The sequence below is a fragment of the Natator depressus genome, chromosome 10 (genome assembly GCF_965152275.1).
Source record: "Natator depressus isolate rNatDep1 chromosome 10, rNatDep2.hap1, whole genome shotgun sequence".
In the NCBI taxonomy this organism is placed as follows: Eukaryota; Metazoa; Chordata; order Testudines; family Cheloniidae; genus Natator; species Natator depressus.
The window spans coordinates 4,582,099-4,601,075 of NC_134243.1; the positions used below are offsets into that span (position 1 = coordinate 4,582,099).

Here is an 18,977-nt window from a genome sequence, read left to right on the forward strand (position 1 = left end):
AGTCAGCATGGATTCACCAAGGGCAAGTCATGCCTGACTAATCTAATTGCCTTCTATGATGAGATAACTGGCTCTGTGGATGAGGGGAAAGCAGTGGACATGTTGTTCCTTGACTTTAGCAAAGCTTTTGGTACGGTCTCACCACAGTATTCTTGCCAGCAAGTTAAAGAAGTATGGGCTGGATGAATGGACTATAAGGTGGATAGAAAGTTGGCTAGATTGTCGGGCTCAACGGGTAGTGATCAATGGCTCCATGTCTAGTTGGCAGCCGGTATCAAGTGGAGTGCCCCAAGGGTCAGTCCTGGGGCTGGTTTTGTTCAATATCTTCATAAATGATCTGGAGGATGGTGTGGATTGCACCCTCAGCAAGTTTGCAGATGACACTAAACTGGGAGGAGAGGTAGATACGCTGGAGGGTAGAGATAGGATACAGAGGGCCCTAGACAAATTAGAGGATTGGGCCAAAAGAAATCTGATGAGGTTCAACAAGGGCAAGTGCAGAGTCCTGCACTTAGGATGGAAGAATCCCATGCACCACTACAGACTAGGGACCGAATGGCTAGGCAGCAGTTCTGCAGAAAAGGACCTACGGGTTACAGTGGACGAGAAGCTGGATATGAGTCAACAGTGTGCCCTTGTTGCCAAGAAGGCCAATGGCATTTTGGGATGTATATGTAGGGGCTTTGCCAGCAGATCGAGGGACGTGATCGTTCCCCTCTATTCGACATTGGTGAGGCCTCATCTGGAGTACTGTGTCCAGTTTTGGGCCCCACACTACAAGAAGGATGAGGAAAAATTGGAAAGAGTCCAGCGAAGGGCAACAAAAATGATTAGGGGTCTGGAACACATGACTTATGAGGAGAGGCTGAGGGAACTGGGAATGTTTAGTCTACAGAAGAGAAGAATGAGGGGGGATTTGATAGCTGCTTTCAACTACCTGAGAGGTGGTTCCAGAGAGGATGGTTCTAGACTATTCTCAGTGGTAGAAGAGGACAGGACAAGGAGTAATGGTCTCAAGTTGCAGTGGGGGAGGTTTAGGTTGGATATTAGGAAAAACTTTTTCACTAGGAGGGTGGTGAAACACTGGAATGCGTTACCTAGGGAGGTGGTGGAATCTCCTTCCTTAGAAGTTTTTAAGGTCAGGCTTGACAAAGCCCTGGCTGGGATGATTTAGTTGGGGATTGGTCCTGCTTTGAGCAGGGGGTTGGACTAGATGACCTCCTGAGGTCCCTTCCAACCCTGATATTCTATGATTCTATGATGAGCGCCAAGTCTGGTGACTGCATTATGTTTCTGTATTTGTTGGAAGTGGAAGACACTCTGCAGTTAGGTCTCTGTTAGCACGGGGGGGTTAGTGTGATGTGTGAGTCTAGGTACATTCAGGGTGGTTTCCTCGACAGGCCATTTCCTTGTTTCTCCATGTTTGCACTGGGTCGTTTTGCATTTAAGCAGCCCTGTCGATTAACCAACCAAATCTTTGTTGGTGGGGACATACGTCGGAACAATTCCCAGCTGCCCTTCTCTGGGGGGTTGGAACGAAAAAATGAACTCACAAGGCATGTGCCAATCATCACACTGATGGCTCTGCTTCTGTGTGTTGCGTCTCTCCTCTTCCACCTTTCTTCTCTTGTCTAGATGGCAAGCTTTATGGGCCTGGGAGTGTCTCTTCATATGTGAGTGTATGGCGTTTAGCCCTTTTGGGTTGCTACTACAATATTAATAAAAATGACCTGAACATGCTTTGACTTGAGTTCTCCGTGATCTGTGACTGCATTGGCTGGAGTCATCTTTACTTTATAGAAGTCTAACATTAGTCTGGACTTGTTAATTTTATATGTCTGTGCAGTTCCTGAGTATAAAAAGGAACAACACTCTGAGCTAGGAAACTCATCAAAGAGAAGCTTAAGGAATTGGTTTAGAAAAAATTCCCCAGGCTAGGGCATGTGGCTGAGCTTGTTTTCAATCATGCAGTATAAAAATTGCTGCCATAAACTGAATTAAAAAAGTATAAAGGTGCACGTCTGGTGGTGCAGGGTTGTCTAATCCTTTCCAAATACCCTCAGTGAGTATCCATCATTGCACCTCCCTTTGAAAATCCAGGAGGAAATCTGTGGAGGAAATCTGATTGAAATGTGGAATTTTCATTCCATGGGAAATTTTGACATTTCACATTTTTTTTTATTCCGAATTGGAACAAAAAGTCAAAATTTCCTGCAAAACAAAATTCCCTGAAAGGACAATCAATTTGAAAAAAATATTTAAAAGTCTGAATGAAAATGAAATGTTGATTGACCCTAAATGATTTTTCTATTTCATATTTGTATTTTAAAATTAGGGTTTAATCATTTAAAAATTATCATGTAGAATAATGAAAAATTAAATAGATTTCAAAATGCAAAGTCAATTAAGAGAAAAAACCAAAATGTTCCATTCTCAAAAAAAACTAATTGAAACATTTTGAGCGTTTCTTTAAAACATTGAAATTGAAGTGTTCGCGTGTAATATTTCTAATTTGACAAATTGGCATTTTCTGATGGACAGACATTCCATTGGAACACTTTCTACTGGCTCCACTCTGGAGTATTCCAGCCACTGAGGCCTGCTAGCCAGCAGTGGTGGTGACCCGATGTAGTACTTGTCCTATGGAGTAAACACAGGACAGATGCCTCGGTGTGATGATATGGGTGGGGATCTGTGCTGCTGCAGGAGACATCTTTCCAGAGTTTATAATCACTGAAGATTAATGGCAATTTTGGCATGAGGGATTAGGCCGGAAGGATGTGCCCATGGGTAGCGAGCTAGCTTGGGATGTGGAAAACAGATTCAGGTTCAATTCCCTGAAGTGCCACAGGCTTCTTACGTGGAGAAGTCACTTAACCTCTCTCTACTTCACTTCCCCATCTGTACAATGGTGATAATAGCACTGGGCTTCCTTGCAGGGGTGTCGTGGGGATAAATACAGGAAACATCGAGAGGTGACAGGAAGCATAGAAATACCAGATATCTAGCTGCATCCTAAACAAATTGTCGCGTTGTCTATCTATGTTAGCAGTGTCTTTTTCTTATAGGTTTGTAAATGAATTTCACAACTTTTAGCCCCAATATTTATTGGTCCAAAAATGTGTCCCAAAAAGTGCATTATTCAGCATGCCTCAGACACTGTTCACATCCTCAAAAAACGTTTATTTCATCGGGAAGCAGAAACAATATCGTGACTATTGAAGTTGAAGTGAACAGCTTGCGAACGTCCCCAGGGGCTGAAATTTGTTTGCTTAAGAGCTATGGTGTAAATATTTGTGAATAACAACTACTTCCTTAGAATTCAGGATCATGACCGCTTTGCAGTGAGTAATAATGGTATATTTCCTACATTGGTTACATAGGATCCTTTCTCTTTAACAAAGTTGCCATTGGACATAATATACTTTTTTTCCTTGAGGCGTCTCAGAGCCAAAACGTTGTGCTTGCCTATGGAAATAAGCAGGGTAGAAAAGAAATTCCAAAGTGAACTTTTCCCTATTTTGCTAATGCATCAGGAAACCCAGTGTGAGAGATTGTTTTTAAAAATATTACGTTTGGCTGCAAAAGTGCCCACTTATTTCTCTACTGGCTTATGCATTATTAAAACCCATGCCTTATGGCAATTTTCAAAGCCAAAGGATCTTTGTATTTTTTTTTAAATTTAAACAAAATGGATCTTATCTTAGAAATTAAAAAATCTGTTTCAAAGCTCAGTGCTGAGTGAGCTAATGGTAGAGGGTGTGTATGCATAGCTAGCTTCCAGACCAGCAATGAGTGTTCATCAGAGCCATCTGCATTAGTGCTAATGTAATGTAATGTTTGGAGACTCTGTGGCCTAGTGGTTAGATCAAAGTGTTCGGAGGCAGGGGGAAGTAATTCAGACCAAGCCACTGAATTGCTCTGGGGCCTGAGGCGAGTTACTTAATTTCCTTGTGGCGTAGTCAGATGAGCTGTGAGAGTAAAGCTGATCTCTAGTGCACATTTCCCCACATGTGGGGTTTCAATTCTTGTTGATGGCAGTTTCCCAATCTGCAGACAGAACAGGAGCCAAATAGGCAGTCAGGAATTGGGATCCATTTTCGCTGTGGATCAGAGAAGAAACTTCTCCCCTAATTCTGGAACAGGCTGAGCATCAGGTAGTGTCGCTTTCTACATTTGGTTAATACTGATAATACTTTGCAATTCTATAATGTTTTCCACTGGAAGAATTCAAAGTGCTTTAAAAGCATGAATTAATCCAGCTCCACAGCTGCTGTGAGGAGAAGAATTATTATCATCACCATCTCACAGATGGGGAACTGATGCACAGAACAGGTAAGTGATTTACCTGTGCGGCCAGGAGTAAAACCCAAGAATCCTGAGATGGAACCAGGGCCTTCCAGAGCTAAAGGCATGAGCTAATGAGGACAGTTTGAGGACTGTGTTGGATTACAGATGTGAGTAAAGATACTCATGAGTTTCCAGGCTGAAGCCCTTTGGTTGGGAGCTCTGTAGGCCAGGAAATGCGTCAATCTGTGCTAACAAACTGCTGTGTACGACACAGATTTAGCCACACAGATTTAGCAACATCAAAAGCTTTCACAACTTTGTGTTGATTTTGCTGAACTTAAAAAAATGCTGAAAAAAAATTGAAATATTAATTTTTGACATTTTCAAAATGAAATGTTTCAATTTTTGGTTCAAAATGACTTTTTGTTCCCAAATTTCCTTTCAGGTTATCCCCCCTCCCCCGCAGAAAATTTTTAAAAATGGATAAAGCCAAAAAGAAACATTTTAGATTTTAGTGAGCTGTAGCTCACGAAAGCTTATGCTCAAATAAATTGGTGAGTCTCTAAGATGCCACAAGTACTCCTTTTCTTTTTGCGAATACAGACTAACACGGCTGTTACTCTGAAACCTGTCATTTTAGATTTTGTCATAACAAAACATTTCATTTGATCCCCCCAAATGTCATTTTTTGGAGCTTTTTCAGCAAAGCAAAAAAGGCTTTATTTGCCCAGCTCTACTGGATCCATCACATTCATGGTGCTATATAAAGTGAGCGAGGGCCATGGGAATTCGCCTAGGAATAGCAGACACTTCCATTCCGACGTAACTTCCTAAGCGTAACTTCCAAAGCACCAAACATCGAAGCGTCGCATATGTTGCATTTCGCAAATGTAACACAGTGTGCTGGATCAAAATCAAACTGCAGCCGTAAAGTCATCAAACATACTTGTGTTACTTCTTGAAAGCCATAACTCACGATTAGCAAATGCCCCCAGGCTTGTGCTGCCATTTCCACTTCCGCTTCCTGGCTTCAGCCCAATAAAGCAGCAGGTCAGCAGGTTTTTAGAAGTTGATTGGAATGTACTTTCCTTCTGGCTCGAGCCAATACGATGGAGGCTAAAGCAAAAGAGATTCAGGTTAAATAATTTGTCCAAGCAAAAGCAAATCCATTCCCAACGGAAATCCCCCGTGCTACGGGGAGTATGTGTAATGGAAGCCAGGGAATGTTTGGCTGACTTCAGGCAAGGGAGGAATTTAAAGAATTGCATTACAGAGCTGCTCAAACAAGCAGAGGTATGGAGAGACAATGTAATCTAGTGGATTGAGCACTGGATAAGGAATTGGTTTATCTAGGTTTGATCTCAACTCTGCTACTGACTTGCTGTGCAACCTTGGGCAAGTCTCTTCACCTTTCTGAGCCTGGGTGTCTTCCCACTGTCTGTATTTATGTAGATTGTAAACTGTGCAGGGTATGTACTCTCTCTCACTAGGTCTAGCTCAGTGGGACTCAGCACTTGGTCGGAGCGTCCAGGCGTTACTGTAATAAAAACACACACACACACGTATCCAATTTGGCCTTTTTTCTGTTCAGCGATAATCTTTGGTGAGACCTGGATTTTTATGGCTCTGTTGTTATCTGTACTTGTTCACAGAATAGGCTTTATTATCATAGTTGGGCAGACAGGTTTATCTCAAACAGTTCAGATCGATAACTCCATTGTATTTTAATATTTGGAATCCACTGCTCCAGGGGCACGATTAGCTACTGGATGAATACCTTTTCTGTTCATTCCCTCTGAAGCACCTGGCATTGGTCACTGTCGGAAGACAGGATACTGGGCTAGGTGGACCTTTGGTGTGACCCAGTATGTCCGTTCTTATGTTCTTAATATCAGTGTTTATTTTTAAACATTTTTTATTTTTTATCTAAATTGATAAAATTTAAAATAATTTTCACAGTTGTGAGAAATGGGGGGGGTCAGCATGAGGGGGGTCAGACAATTATTTAATGATAGTAGACACTGACACTCAAAAAGGCTTATAACTATTAAATCACCTTGTAACCATTGTCAACGTCACATATCAAAATATACGTAAATAAGTATATAGGTACTTATATAAGTAAATATCCTTAAATCAAACTCTGATAAGTTCTCATGCAGCACTTATGGGTTCTCATGCTTATGGGTACATTTTCATTATTATTGATGGAAATATTTTTCTGTCAGTTGTGTGTTCGGTGAAATCGATATTTACCGACATTTGCTGATAAAAAGCGAATCCTTCCAAGCCTAAATATAAAAGGATCCTGCAGAGTAACTGGCCGCAGCCCTGACACAAACAGCAACTCTTCAAAATAATGGGAGGGAAAGAGAACAATTGCTGAACGTAGCTAGGTGCAGCCCCTCGTAAATGCACTGCTCACAGACCCACTTCAGTGGCTGGCAAATCATTTTGGATGAGCTCCCTGCCTTGCAAAGCTACAGATGGAGCAGTCAGAGTCAGATTTAAAAAAAAAAAACCCAACAATATGTTCTGATTGCTCAGACGTTCTCATTCCGTAGCTTCTTTCCTTTATTTGATTACCCAATTTGTAATCTTTCCGGTTTGTTCACTTGAGAGGCGAAGATATTTTTGAGGATGATCTGCTGACAATGTATGTCTTACAGAAAAGCTGTTGGTAAAGGTTACCTTTTGGATACTGGCTGCTAATGCACCATAGAAATTGAATCACTTCTCTTGATTTCCGTATTGCTTTTTAAGCTGTTTAGAAGATTTCATTCGCTTTAAGGTACTTTTAATTTGGGGAGTAGACAACACAAAAGCCACCACCTCTAATAACACTAATTGGGCAGGTTCAGCAGTAGAGTTGATTGGAAGTCAAAATTTCCATCCCATTGAAATTCCAATATTTCAGTACTTAGTTTTGTCCTGAATCTGGGTGAAAAGTCGAAATAGTGAAAGTTTCATGCCGCAGAAAGTTCCAGTAAAATTCTGTTTGGAAAAGTTGAAATGTTTCATTTCAGTTTTTTGGTTTATGAAATGTTGACATTACTCTCCCTGTCCTTCAGCCACTGCGATGCATTGTGGGGCCCCTAGGAGGCACTGTGACAGCTCAGCCACAGCGAGGGACTGCTGTGCATCATGGGAGGTGTAGTCTGCCTGGGGAACTTGACTGATAGAGGAGACTGGGAGCAGGAGGGATGTGGAACTACAGTTCTCATGAGGCACTGCAGCCCCTCAGGCAGCTGCAGAGATGATTGTTCATCCGGAACCAAACATTTAATTTCGTTTCAGAAAATTCTCCCCAAATTTACCTTTTCCCCGTGGATAACTTAGATTTCAACAAAACTCCATTTTCTGACAGAAATGTTTTTGGCTAGCCTTATTCAGCAAAGAGGCCAGGGACTGAACTGCCTTCTCTGTCCTAAAAATGGTGTCTCCAGAGCAGAATTAAGGGTCTAAGGCAGCAGTTCCCACACAATGGGTTGTGGCCCCAGGTGGGGTTGTGTCATCAGTGGATGCGGTTGTGGCAATCCCGTGTGTACAGAGGACACCATTTTACAAAATGGCCTCCTCCACACAGCATGAACTTGCACTCACCCTCCATGAACGATCACCCTGTGCGTAGGATGCCACTCTGTAGAGCAAAATGGCGTCTTCCATGTGGCATGACCTCGCACATACGATGCACATGAGATTATGCTCTGCGGAGTATGTCATTTTGTAGGGTGTGCTCTCGCCCATGCAGTGGGGTCACGCAGAGGAAAAGTTTGGTGTAAGGGTCTCTGTCTCCTCTCACTTACCTTGTGTCACTCCACTGACTTCAGTGGAGTCTCTCCCAATTACTGCCCGTCGAAGTGAGAGGAGGATCAGGCTCACGGTACGGAGAGAGCTTGCTGTGCTGATCCCGGTTCTGTGGATGTAGCTCACTGATTTCAGGGTTCAGGCATCCTTCGCCAGCGCTGAATTCATTCTAAAATCATATGGGTCAGATCCCCCTCTACTGTAAATCGGTGTAGCTTCATTGACTGGGTTGTGCACGTTATGGTGGGTTGACTTCAATGGAACAAGGCTGATTTGCACTATCTGGCCCAATCGATGTTTTTAGTGTATCAATATGCATAAGGGGAAATGCACTGAATTTCAGTGCTTCTGAAACTCAGGGCACTGGGTGAATCCAGGTGTCATGGGGACAGGTGCTTTTAATCCCCTCCCCCCCCCCAGCTTTGTGGCTGCTGCTTAGTCATGAACAGCAAGGCACTTTGCTTCCCTTGACGCAGAGCTTGCTGAGTTATGGGGTGGTTCTATGGTGTAAACACCCCCCCACTTGGGAACACTCATGTCACCTCTGCTCTAAAGTGGCTCTGACCTTAATTCCTATGGGATGAAAGGCGAACACATGAGCTCCCTTGGCCACCTGGCATGTGGCCCTTTGTAAAGAAAAATCAAGGGTCGTGCTGGGGGGGTAGACTGAACGTTTGTGGAGTAGGTGTTTAATCCCCAGTGTCTCCCCTTGCCTACCCACTGAAGTGGGGTTCTTTTCTGAATAACCTGACACCAAAGCGAAAATCAGGGGATAGATGGCTGAGTCAATGCAGCATGCAGAAAACTGTGTATGTCAGTGAAGGGCATGAGCATCAATAGTATTGCAGCAAGTGCAGACCGCAAAGATGGTGTGTTAGGTACAGAATGAAATGACTGCAGACATGGAAAAACCCAGCACTAATCTTAACAGTGAATAAACAACTCTGGAAAGGACACTACAAAATACACAAATCATAAACAACACACAGTTACACACACAAACACACAATCTCTGACCCTCATGCCTACTCATGCACCAAATCACTCCTAATTCCACGCAGCCACTTCCCTGAACACCATCCCACACATTGCAACCACAGGCACTGGCGCAGGTGGGCCTGTGAGGACTCTGGTGGTGCCGTGTGCGAGGGAGGCAGCTACCCTCAGTTGTGTGCGGGTACTTGGTCACAGGTTCAGGAAGGATGTTTTAAAAATGTGCTCCCACCGATCCATCTGGAAGACCAGGTGTGATGGAGGAGTCAGAAGGTGACTCCAGGAGCTAGACTAGATGATCTAGTCTAGCATAGAATTATTCTATGATTCACCAAGGAAAAAGTGTGGAGCTTTCTGGGAGATTGGGGCCAGTCCTGAGGCTGATGAGCAGGGACCAGCTGGAGGCTAGTGCACCGGGGCCCTATTGCTGACAGGGGCCATTGTGCTGCTATGTGACATAAATGATAAATATTCTAATAATAATAGTACTTAATTAGCCTTGGAGTCAGCTAATTTGGGGGCAGATCCTGAGGTCTGACTCCGGAAAACTCCCGTTCAATTTTGTTGGAGTAAGATCTCAGGATCTGTCTCTTTGCTATGAGCAAATCACTCAGATTCTTTTGTCCTTATTGCTGGACTCCGCTAAGCCTTCCTGAGTTCATCTGTATCCCACCTTCCTTGCGGCCTGCCTGGGAATGGCTGAGCAATCCCCCCATAGGCTGGCCTGTTATTTGTTACTAGGCGAACATCACTTCACTGGTGAATGAGACAGCCTGGTGCTATGAAATAATCATGACTGTGAGCCCTGTGTTTGGGACAGTGTCCCCGCTGCATGGGACAAGAGACTGGTGTTCACAGTGAGGAAGTCTACGTGCTCCCAAATCTCTTTCCTTCCTCTCGCTGCACCCCTTTTGGCATTACACCTCACGTCTGGCTGATGTGGACAGAAGACGACTTCGGGGGATGAGGGGGTGATCAAAGGGTTGGGTTCGGTTGTAGGGAGCCGGTTATTTTGCAGCACATCCCAGCTAGGCAGGGTAAGGGGGAGAGTCAAGTGAAGCTCAGTGGGATTTGCTCCCAGGGGTTGCCAGGTATCACTTCACCTGGGTTCACCCAGCCATCCCTGTGCTGTTTCTATTTTCTAGACAGCTGCAGCTTTTGGACCGTTGGAGAAGTCTGACGGGCCTGGGAAACTGGCATCGTGTGAATCCAGACCAAAGTGACATTGAGCAAATTTTGTTAATGTGTAGCCAGTGTGGACTGTAATAATATATATTGGAAGAGAGCGATAAAATACCATTCAGTGGGGATATTGTCATTGGGTACGAATTGCCATGTTCCTTCAGACCAGGGTCCATCTACTCCAATATCCTGTCTCTAGCAGTGACTTCAGAGAAAGGTGAAGGAAAGCCTGCAGCAGGCAGTTATGGGGTAACCTGCTCCCAGGGAAAGTATCTTCCTGCTCCCCATCAGTTAATATAGTAACAACAGCTAGCTGTCATACAGCACTTTCCATCTGTCGATCTCAAAACACCTCCCAAAGGAGGGCACTCTCAGGGGTGGATTAACACATAGGCAAACTAGGCACGTACCTAAGGCCCAAATTCATGAGGGGCCCAACCCAAGGGGCACTGTGACCCCCTGTGCCCTGGCGCAATGCCACCTGCTCAGATTTGGTCCGGCCTCCCCTCTGTCATCACACAGGGCCCCGGGGTCAAACCTGAATGGCCAGTGGGGCGGCCAATGCTGCTTCTCACAGCTTCCATGGGGCTGGCTCCTGCACCAGGTCTCCCCACTTTGGGCCTTCCTGGCCTTGTCCCACTTCCAGCACCCCGACCCCTCTGCTCTGCCCACTCAGCGACAGTCTTGAGACCTGTTAGCAGTACAGGGAGCTGCTGTGAATGCCCACACGGGGAAGCTGGCCCAAGGAGCCCAGTGGGTGGGACATGTGGGGTAGTGTCTGGGCAGCAGGAGCCAGTCACTGACTGACCTGGACAAAAGAGGGTTAACTAAGCAACATCTGTGTGGTGGGAGCCAGATGTGTTTGGGTTAATAGATCACTAGTGCAACTGTGCTGGCCAGGACACTGTTAACATAAAGGTGCCCACACCATGGGAGCATCTAGTTTAGCTGGCCAGCAGAGGGGCCCAGAAGTGTATGTTTGTCTAGGGCTCAGTGATGGGTTAATCCAGCCCTGGTGGTTATCATTATTCCCATTTTACAGATGGGTAAACTGAGGCACAGGGAATGGACGTAACTTGCCTAAGGTCACTTAACAAACCAGTGGCAGAGGCAGGAATTGAAGCCAGGGTTCCTGAGTCCCAAGCCTGTTTGGCTTATGCTCTGAGCAGGGGTTTTATATCCCTTTCAAAATTCTGCTTTGTTTTTAATCCTTACAATTGTAACTCCACATTGTGCTGTTACAACATTAGCTGGGTGTTAGAACAAACAAAACATTTCCCTCTCCCACCTAAATTTGCATGCTGCCCTAAAAATAGAAACCGGACCAGATTTTCAGCTGTGTAAATTCGCATAGGTCCCACACCAGTTCATACCAGCTATTTCGCCTGGGTTGTTTATCATCATCTGTAAGTTTCAGTTCGCCCACAGCACATTTCAGAGAGACGACAGGATGTGCTAAAAGCACATTTGAATTTTTAAACAATGGCTGGGGTCTTATGTTGTCGAAAAAACATCTTGGAGTGTGTACTGGACAAGTCCAATGAAATGCTGCGTATTCCATGCGTTTCCTGTCTTCCTGAGTGAAGCGCTGGTCAGGGGAGTGGGTGGCAGAAGAATTAGCAAAGGAATGCGCAGGACTCAATCTGGCATTTTATTTGCATTTTTGCTCACACCTTTTGTGTGCAAAATTGGGAACTGAACGGTTTTTAAGAGAAGGAGTTCACTGTGCTGTTGGCAAGTCCCACAGCATCCCAGCTGGCCTCTCTACAGTTATTGATTAAACAGTAACATTGCCAGGAGTTCTCCATCCGTCACTGTGATGGGAACTCCAATCAGGAAAACACAAGAGTGAAAGAAAAAGCCTTTACAATGACAACCTGCAGCTCACTAAATGAAGAATAAAAAACGATTGAACACCCTATAAATATTTATTGGCGCAGCAATAAGAGAAATTTGCTTTTGTGTTAAAGGGCTTGAGACTGGATTTGCTGAGCAATGAGTCAGAGAGAGAGAAACCGTCTCCAGTAAGAGAGAAAGTGGACTGAAAACGCTTTGTAGCTGTTGGATTGTGATAGGGTGCAGTTAGGTGAGAGATTTTACCTTAGTCTCTTCTTTAAGTCCATTAATGGCTATTAGCCAGGATGGGTAAGGAATGGTGTCCCTAACCTCTGTTTGTCAGAGGGTGGAGATGAGATGGATGGCAGGAGAGAGATCACTGGATCATTACCTGTTAGATTCACTCCCTCTGGGGCACCTGGCATTGGCCACTGTCAGTAGACAGGATACTGGGCTGGATGGACCTTTGGTCTGACCCAGTATGGCCATTCTTATGTTCTTACGTTTAATAAAGTGAATTTGATTGGGCTGCTGACAGTGAGTAGCAGGCATGGGAAGTCACCTCATGTCCCTGGCCCCTCGGGATGCTAGTACAGCCTAGCAGAGTTGAATCTGTCCAAACTGGGCTAACCAGTGTGGTACAGAATGAGCTTTCCCTTCTCCCTGTGCAGCCCGAAGCGTGTGGCTACACCTGGCTGATAAACCCCCGTCGGGGAAGAGTTTGCGCTGTAACGCTTCTCGCTCTTTGACGTTTGCAGTAGAGACAGGTCTGTTACGAGACAGGTCTGTTACAAGACTGTGCTGTAGAGTAAGTCCTTGAAGACCTGGTTCCCCACACTCCTCTCCTCTCACTTTCCTTATTCTCCTCTCCTCTCATTATTTTCAAGTAGCTCTGATGGTCCTCGGAGCAGCCCCAGAAACTCACGTAGCTCAGGCCCTCATCCGCCTGTGAGGATATTTATGCAGACAGACTGATTAATTCTTCCCTCCTGAATTCCAAGCAGCGTGGGCCTGCTTGCCGTGTCTGAGACTTACACGGCACCAAACTGAGCTTGACAGCTCAGGAAGAGGGCAGCCCCTTTGGCTTCAGACAAGGAGAAGGGTTTGTGGGGGAGTCGATCTGAAATCAATCGTTGACACAGCTGGGGTCTTCTCTTCAAGAAGCCTGGGCCAAATTCACGGGGGATGTACTCAGTGGGGCTATGCCCAGTGGCAATGTGACCCCCTGAGCTCTTAGAGAGAACAATTTCCATCCAGAAATTCTTTATGTGGAAAGGTCCTTCTAGATTTCTTTGAAGGAAACTCAGCATTTTTCTAAACTTGTCTTAATTTCTAGCTTCTGAGCTTCCTTTAAAGAAACAAACAAACAAACAAACAAAAAGGATGCTAGCTTCTTTTGAAAGCTCTTCTGAGGTCAGCCCTGTGTAGTAGTGACACAATCCATGGCCCCTGAGGGCTTTTGTGGATTTTAAGGGCAGGTGGGATCATATTAATTCTCTAATCTGACCTCCTGCATCACACAGGCTAGAGAACCGATGTTGAGCCCATAACGTCTGTTGGAGCCATAGCAGAAAGACATCCAGTCTTGGCTTAGAGCCAGCAAGTGATGGCGAATCCATCACATCGCTAGGTGAGCACCATGGCCCTGAGGCTTGCTGAGCAGCCTTGTTGCTCAGAACTCCACCGTGACCAAACTCACATCCAAATATACAGACTCTTACCCTTTGAGGTGACAGAGAACCTCTCCTAAACGTTAGCCCTGGGGCTGGCTGGAAAGCAGTGAATCTATTTTGCAAAGAATTTCAAAGTTTTGAAATTTGTTTTCATTCTGTTACGGAATGAAACTAAGGCCTTTGGAATTTTTTCACAAGAAAACAAAAACAGCAAAGCGAGATACCTTTCCACTCTGGAATCCAGGTTAAAGTCATTGCTTTGAATGAGGCAGAGTGGGGACTGGAACCGGGATCCTCCATATCAGATGAGTGCTTTAACCACTGAGCTAATGACTATTCACACTTTTTGGTTTGGAATCAATGGCATTTTTCAGTGGAAAAGTTTCACTGACATCTTTTCAACCAGCTCCAGTTAGCACTATTGGGTTTATGATACAAAGCTGAACAGTTCTGAGTCCCTCCAGCAGGGGGCAGTCATGCACATACACACTGGCCAGTTCCTGACGATACCATGGTACGCAGCATTCTGTTTGTTTTGGTAGCGAAATCTTGGAAGGGACTCTGTAAGTGAGCAAGTCCAGCCTGTCAGAAAACAAAGTGCCCATTAGAGTCTAAATGGACCCCCATTTCCCAGGTCTTATTAGCTGGCAGGCAGTTTTAAATGAACAAACTGGTGTGTGAAGGCAGGTAAAAGGAAGAAAAGGGGTTCTTTTTTGTGGTGTGAGAACCTGTGGCCACTGTTTCTGGGGGTCAGATAGTAGTTTGGTCTCCCCAGCCATTTCAACCTTTCCTTGGCTTTTTTGCTGATGATGCCAACAATGGTGCCAATTAGTATCAAAGATGATGATGACTTTGGTGCTGTGGACAATTGGACAGTCTGAACTGGACCTGGCTCTCCACCCATTCAAGAGAGGGCCTGGACCGGCCTCAGATGGCAACATCGTCGCTCGCCATTATAATTTAACTTTTTTCTGGTAGAGCCCACAATGTGCCAGGTGCTGAACAAATGGAAGGGAAGGCGCGGTCATTGCTGACCCATTCTGGAGTCCCACCAGCTAATTAGAAAAGAAAGTCTTCTACTAATCATCCTTTGCCTCCCATCCACACTCCTCAGAGTGACTCCAGATCTTATACCAAGGTCATTGACATCAGAACCTTGACCTGTGTGCTTAATTCAGGGGAAGACCAGTAATGTGATTGTCGTACTGTACTTTGCTTTTTGTCAGCACTATTACAGACTAAAGCCAGTTCCTGCTCTGACTTACATCCCATGCAACCCCACTATAGTCAATGGGTTTGCACTCGGTGTGTCCGTCTGTACTGGGGTCACATCTAGCAACCCCAGACCAGGATCAGGACTCCATTGTGCTAAGCACTGTGTAGACAAGTACCGAGAACAGTCCTTGCCCAAGGCAGCTAACAGTCTAGCCATGCCAGAGGTGGACAAAACAGAGAAATGAGGTCGGGGTCTGTTGGAGAGGGAGGTAACAAAAGAAACAGTTTGGCAAAAAAATAGAAGTCACAACCCTAATCGGGGCCTGATGGGAATGGCTCGTAGGCAGCACAACACAATAGGGCTTAAGTAGGGATTTTAAAGAGTTTTGATGAAGGATTTTCCCTGTGCATTGGGCTTGGCATGTGGGGGCTGACGGCTTGATATTATCAGCTAGTTCTTACACTGGTGCGAATCATTGAAGATGTTAATGGGTCAAAGCTGGACAGATCCACTTGAGTCATTACTGTTGTCCTTTCCTTTCCACAGGAACCTGATGCCACGGACTCTAGAGGGGCAGATCACGATGGAGAAAACCCCGAGTTACTTTGTGACCAAGGAGGCTCCCAAACGTATTTACAACATGTCCAGGGAAACCAAGCTGATTGTGGTGGTGAGGAACCCGGTCACCAGGGCCATCTCAGACTACACACAGACACTATCCAAAAACCCCACCATCCCCAGCTTCCAGGCTCTGGCCTTCAAGAATGTCAGCACGGGCCTCATCGACACCACTTGGAGTGCAGTGCGGATCGGCATCTATGCCAAGCACCTGGATAACTGGCTGCAGTACTTCCCCCTTTCAAAATTCCTCTTTGTCAGCGGGGAAAGACTCGTGAGTGACCCGGCTGGGGAGATGGGCCGAGTGCAAGACTTTTTGGGTCTCAAGAGAGTCGTGACGGACAAACACTTCTATTTCAATGAGACCAAGGGCTTCCCTTGCCTGAAGAAGCCCGAAGGAAGCAGCCGGCCCCGCTGTTTGGGGAAGTCCAAAGGGCGACCTCATCCAAAAATCCATGGGCAGGTGATCCAGCGCCTGCAGGAGTTTTACAGACCCTTCAACATGAAGTTCTATCAGATGACTGGGCAGGACTTTGGGTGGGACTGAGATCTCACCAGGCCAATGGCTTTCTAAGCCACAGTGGAGAGAGGACAACTAGTCTCCTTAGCAGACCTACAGGGCCCTTGGCACATTGTGTGCCAAACTTCCCAGGGACTCTAGCATAGGTGTGTCCAAGGCAAACTTTTGGAAGACACTTCCCATGTTCTAATTTATAACGGACTTGTTCCTGGAGAGAAATGTACACTTACTGACTAGAGAGAAATATTTAAGAAAGAAAAACAAACAAACAAACAAAAAAAAAAACCCAACCCCAGATCAGATTAAATATTCTTCCATATAAATCTTGCTAATCTATATTAACCAGAACGGTTTTCAGATGGTGAGAGAGAGAGAGAGAGAGAGAGTGTGTGTGTGTGTGTGTGTGTGTGTGTGTGTGTGCAGTGACAAAGGCACTAAGATTCACAATAAAGCTTTGCAAATCAGAGTTGGCCTCCTAATGCTGCTCTTTCTCTGACTATACTGAGAGTGCTGTAATATTCACAATCAGCCATCCCGACCCTTTTAATTAGCAGGCAAAAGGGCCCTAGACACCAGTGCTGTGTTGAGGTCTTGGATGCCTTCCTTGCAAAGGGACACTGTAAAGATAACAACTGCAGCCAGGTTCAAAGCTGCTGTACAGCAATGTAGGTCCATTGACTTCAAAGGAGCTAGGTTGGTTTACATCAGCTGAGGCTCTGGCCTGGTATATTAAAAACACTAATGACTTATGATAATAACATGTTAGGAGACTGACCTTGCTCCTCCCATTGGAATCAATGGAATTTTGGCCATTGACTTTATTGGGGCCAGTAGCATGCCCCAGTTTAAAAAAAAAATCTTATTTCCCTATTACTTTTTATGCTATTTGTTTTTCTTTGTGCTTCACTAAGTTGGGCCAGTGAGTTTTGGCCTAGATCCTCAAAGGCACCTAACTCCCCTCCACATACCTTTGATGATCTGGGCCTATGTGTTTCTAGTCAATTTCACTTTCCAGTGCCTACGCCCTGCAAGTTTGGTTTTCGGTTTCCCATGCTTCAAGAGGACATGGATGCCCTCCTCTTCCCAAAGCTCTTTTTCCTTAAAATGTACAATAAATAAAATAAAATGTTGTGTTTATTAGAGTTTTGTAAAAGCCCTTTTAAAAAAGACAATCTGAATTTTGGACCTAAGTCATGTTTGGTGTCCTTAGAAACAGTTACCTGGTTTGATAGTTTCGGTCAGATCTGCAAAAAACAGGACACAATGAATCTACAAAATAATACAAATCTGTGGGTGATTTATTGTTATTTAAAGGCTTGATTCTGCCTCAGAAGTCAGTGGGAGTTTTAACATTGCCTTCAGTGAGGGCAGAATTGTGTCTTAAATGCACAGGGTAGAATGTTGACCCTCTCTGAAGTTAACGGCAAAAGTCCCATTGAGTTCAGTTGTCCAGGATTTTACCCACAGTTCTTTTCTGGCTAACCTGTTTGCATTAAAAATTCTATTCTGGTGTGGTTTCAGGAACATACAATACTGACAACTCTGGGCAAAAAAGAGTAGAAAAATCTCCCGTTCTTAATTGTGACAAAAGTTGCAGCTCTACAAAATTGTTATAAAAATTTACTAGGCCACATCACAAAATCTGCTTGCCAGCTCTTTTCCCCAGGAGAATACAAAATTATTGGTACTTTTCAGTCCAAATATTATTTGTCTTGGTGGGTGGTCAAATAGCATATGACAAGGTTGGACAGAAGAACTGTAAATTGGCAAAGTTTGAAATAAAAGGAAATATTAATTCTGTCCCTAATAAGCAAAATCGTCTTAAGCACATAGTCAGCTTTAAATTGGTACTTATATGTAATTGACCTCAATGGGAGTTAAGCACCTGCTTAAAGCTTAGCAGGTGGTTAAATGCTTTGTTGAATCAGGGCCTTAATAGTTGAGTCAAAACACTCATTGAATAGAATGGGACCACTCACATGCTAAAAGCTTAGACACATGCTCAAGTACCTTGCAGGATTGGGGCCCTGTTTTCAGAATGGCACTTTGACCATTTTCTCTTTCCCATTTTGCAGCTGGCTCTGCATCTCTCATGTTGATTTTTATTGAGGCGAGCTTCCTTTCTGAGATTGGGCAGTGACTGGCATTTGATGATACATCTGGTTGAACAGCGAATCCAGAGAATGGTGTATTTTTCCTGATTTAAAATAGTCTGAAAGAATAAAAACAATTAGCGGCAGTAGTTCTGAATATATTCCAGATCCAGTTGCATTGTGTATCGCATGCAACACAGGTGATAAAGTTGGAGACCTCCAAGAGTAAGGACAAATATTCCTCCCTCCCTGGAACAATTTTGCCAAAGAACATATAGCAAATAAAGTCTGACCTTTAGCCCAGTGCCTATCAATCGGTTTCCAGATTTGCAGCCACAAAGGGCAGTCATGGGAGGCCGGTGGAATGAGTTTCAAGTTTTCTCATAATTAAGGAGGGGCAAAAAACACTTTGTTAACCTTTCATAATCTTATTAGTGACTTGTTTGTCTTTTTAAGTAGTTCATTACATGGTTTTGGAGGGCCCCAAGGCCCTGCACGGTTTTTACTATGTGATAGATCCATTTGATTCCAGTACAACATAGTCTCAGTGCTGGCTATCCTGTAAGGCGTAGGGTTGACTTGCTGTTTCAATGGTCACAAGCCACTGGTTGCAAACCATCCCGGCTGCATTGTTAAACAAAAATGTTAAACTCTTTCAGGTAGCCCATGTTTTCCTTGACAAATACAATGTAAACAAAGAGCCTCTGCCCTTTCCAGTGCGTCCCTTAGTGCTCCAGTCATTCTCCAGA

At 44.6% G+C, this 18,977-nt stretch overlaps 1 protein-coding gene across 1 annotated transcript in view; it reads left to right on the forward strand.

Annotated features, from left to right (window-relative positions):
- HS3ST6 (heparan sulfate-glucosamine 3-sulfotransferase 6) overlaps nt 1-18,618 on the forward strand; it is a 115,613-nt gene extending 96,995 nt beyond the window's left edge. Inside the window, exon 2 of the mRNA XM_074965030.1 lies at nt 15,544-18,618. Coding sequence (XP_074821131.1) covers nt 15,544-16,162 — 619 coding nt within the window. The 3' untranslated portion in view covers nt 16,163-18,618. The remainder of the gene's footprint in view (nt 1-15,543) is intronic.
- The last annotated feature ends 359 nt before the right edge of the window (nt 18,619-18,977 follow it).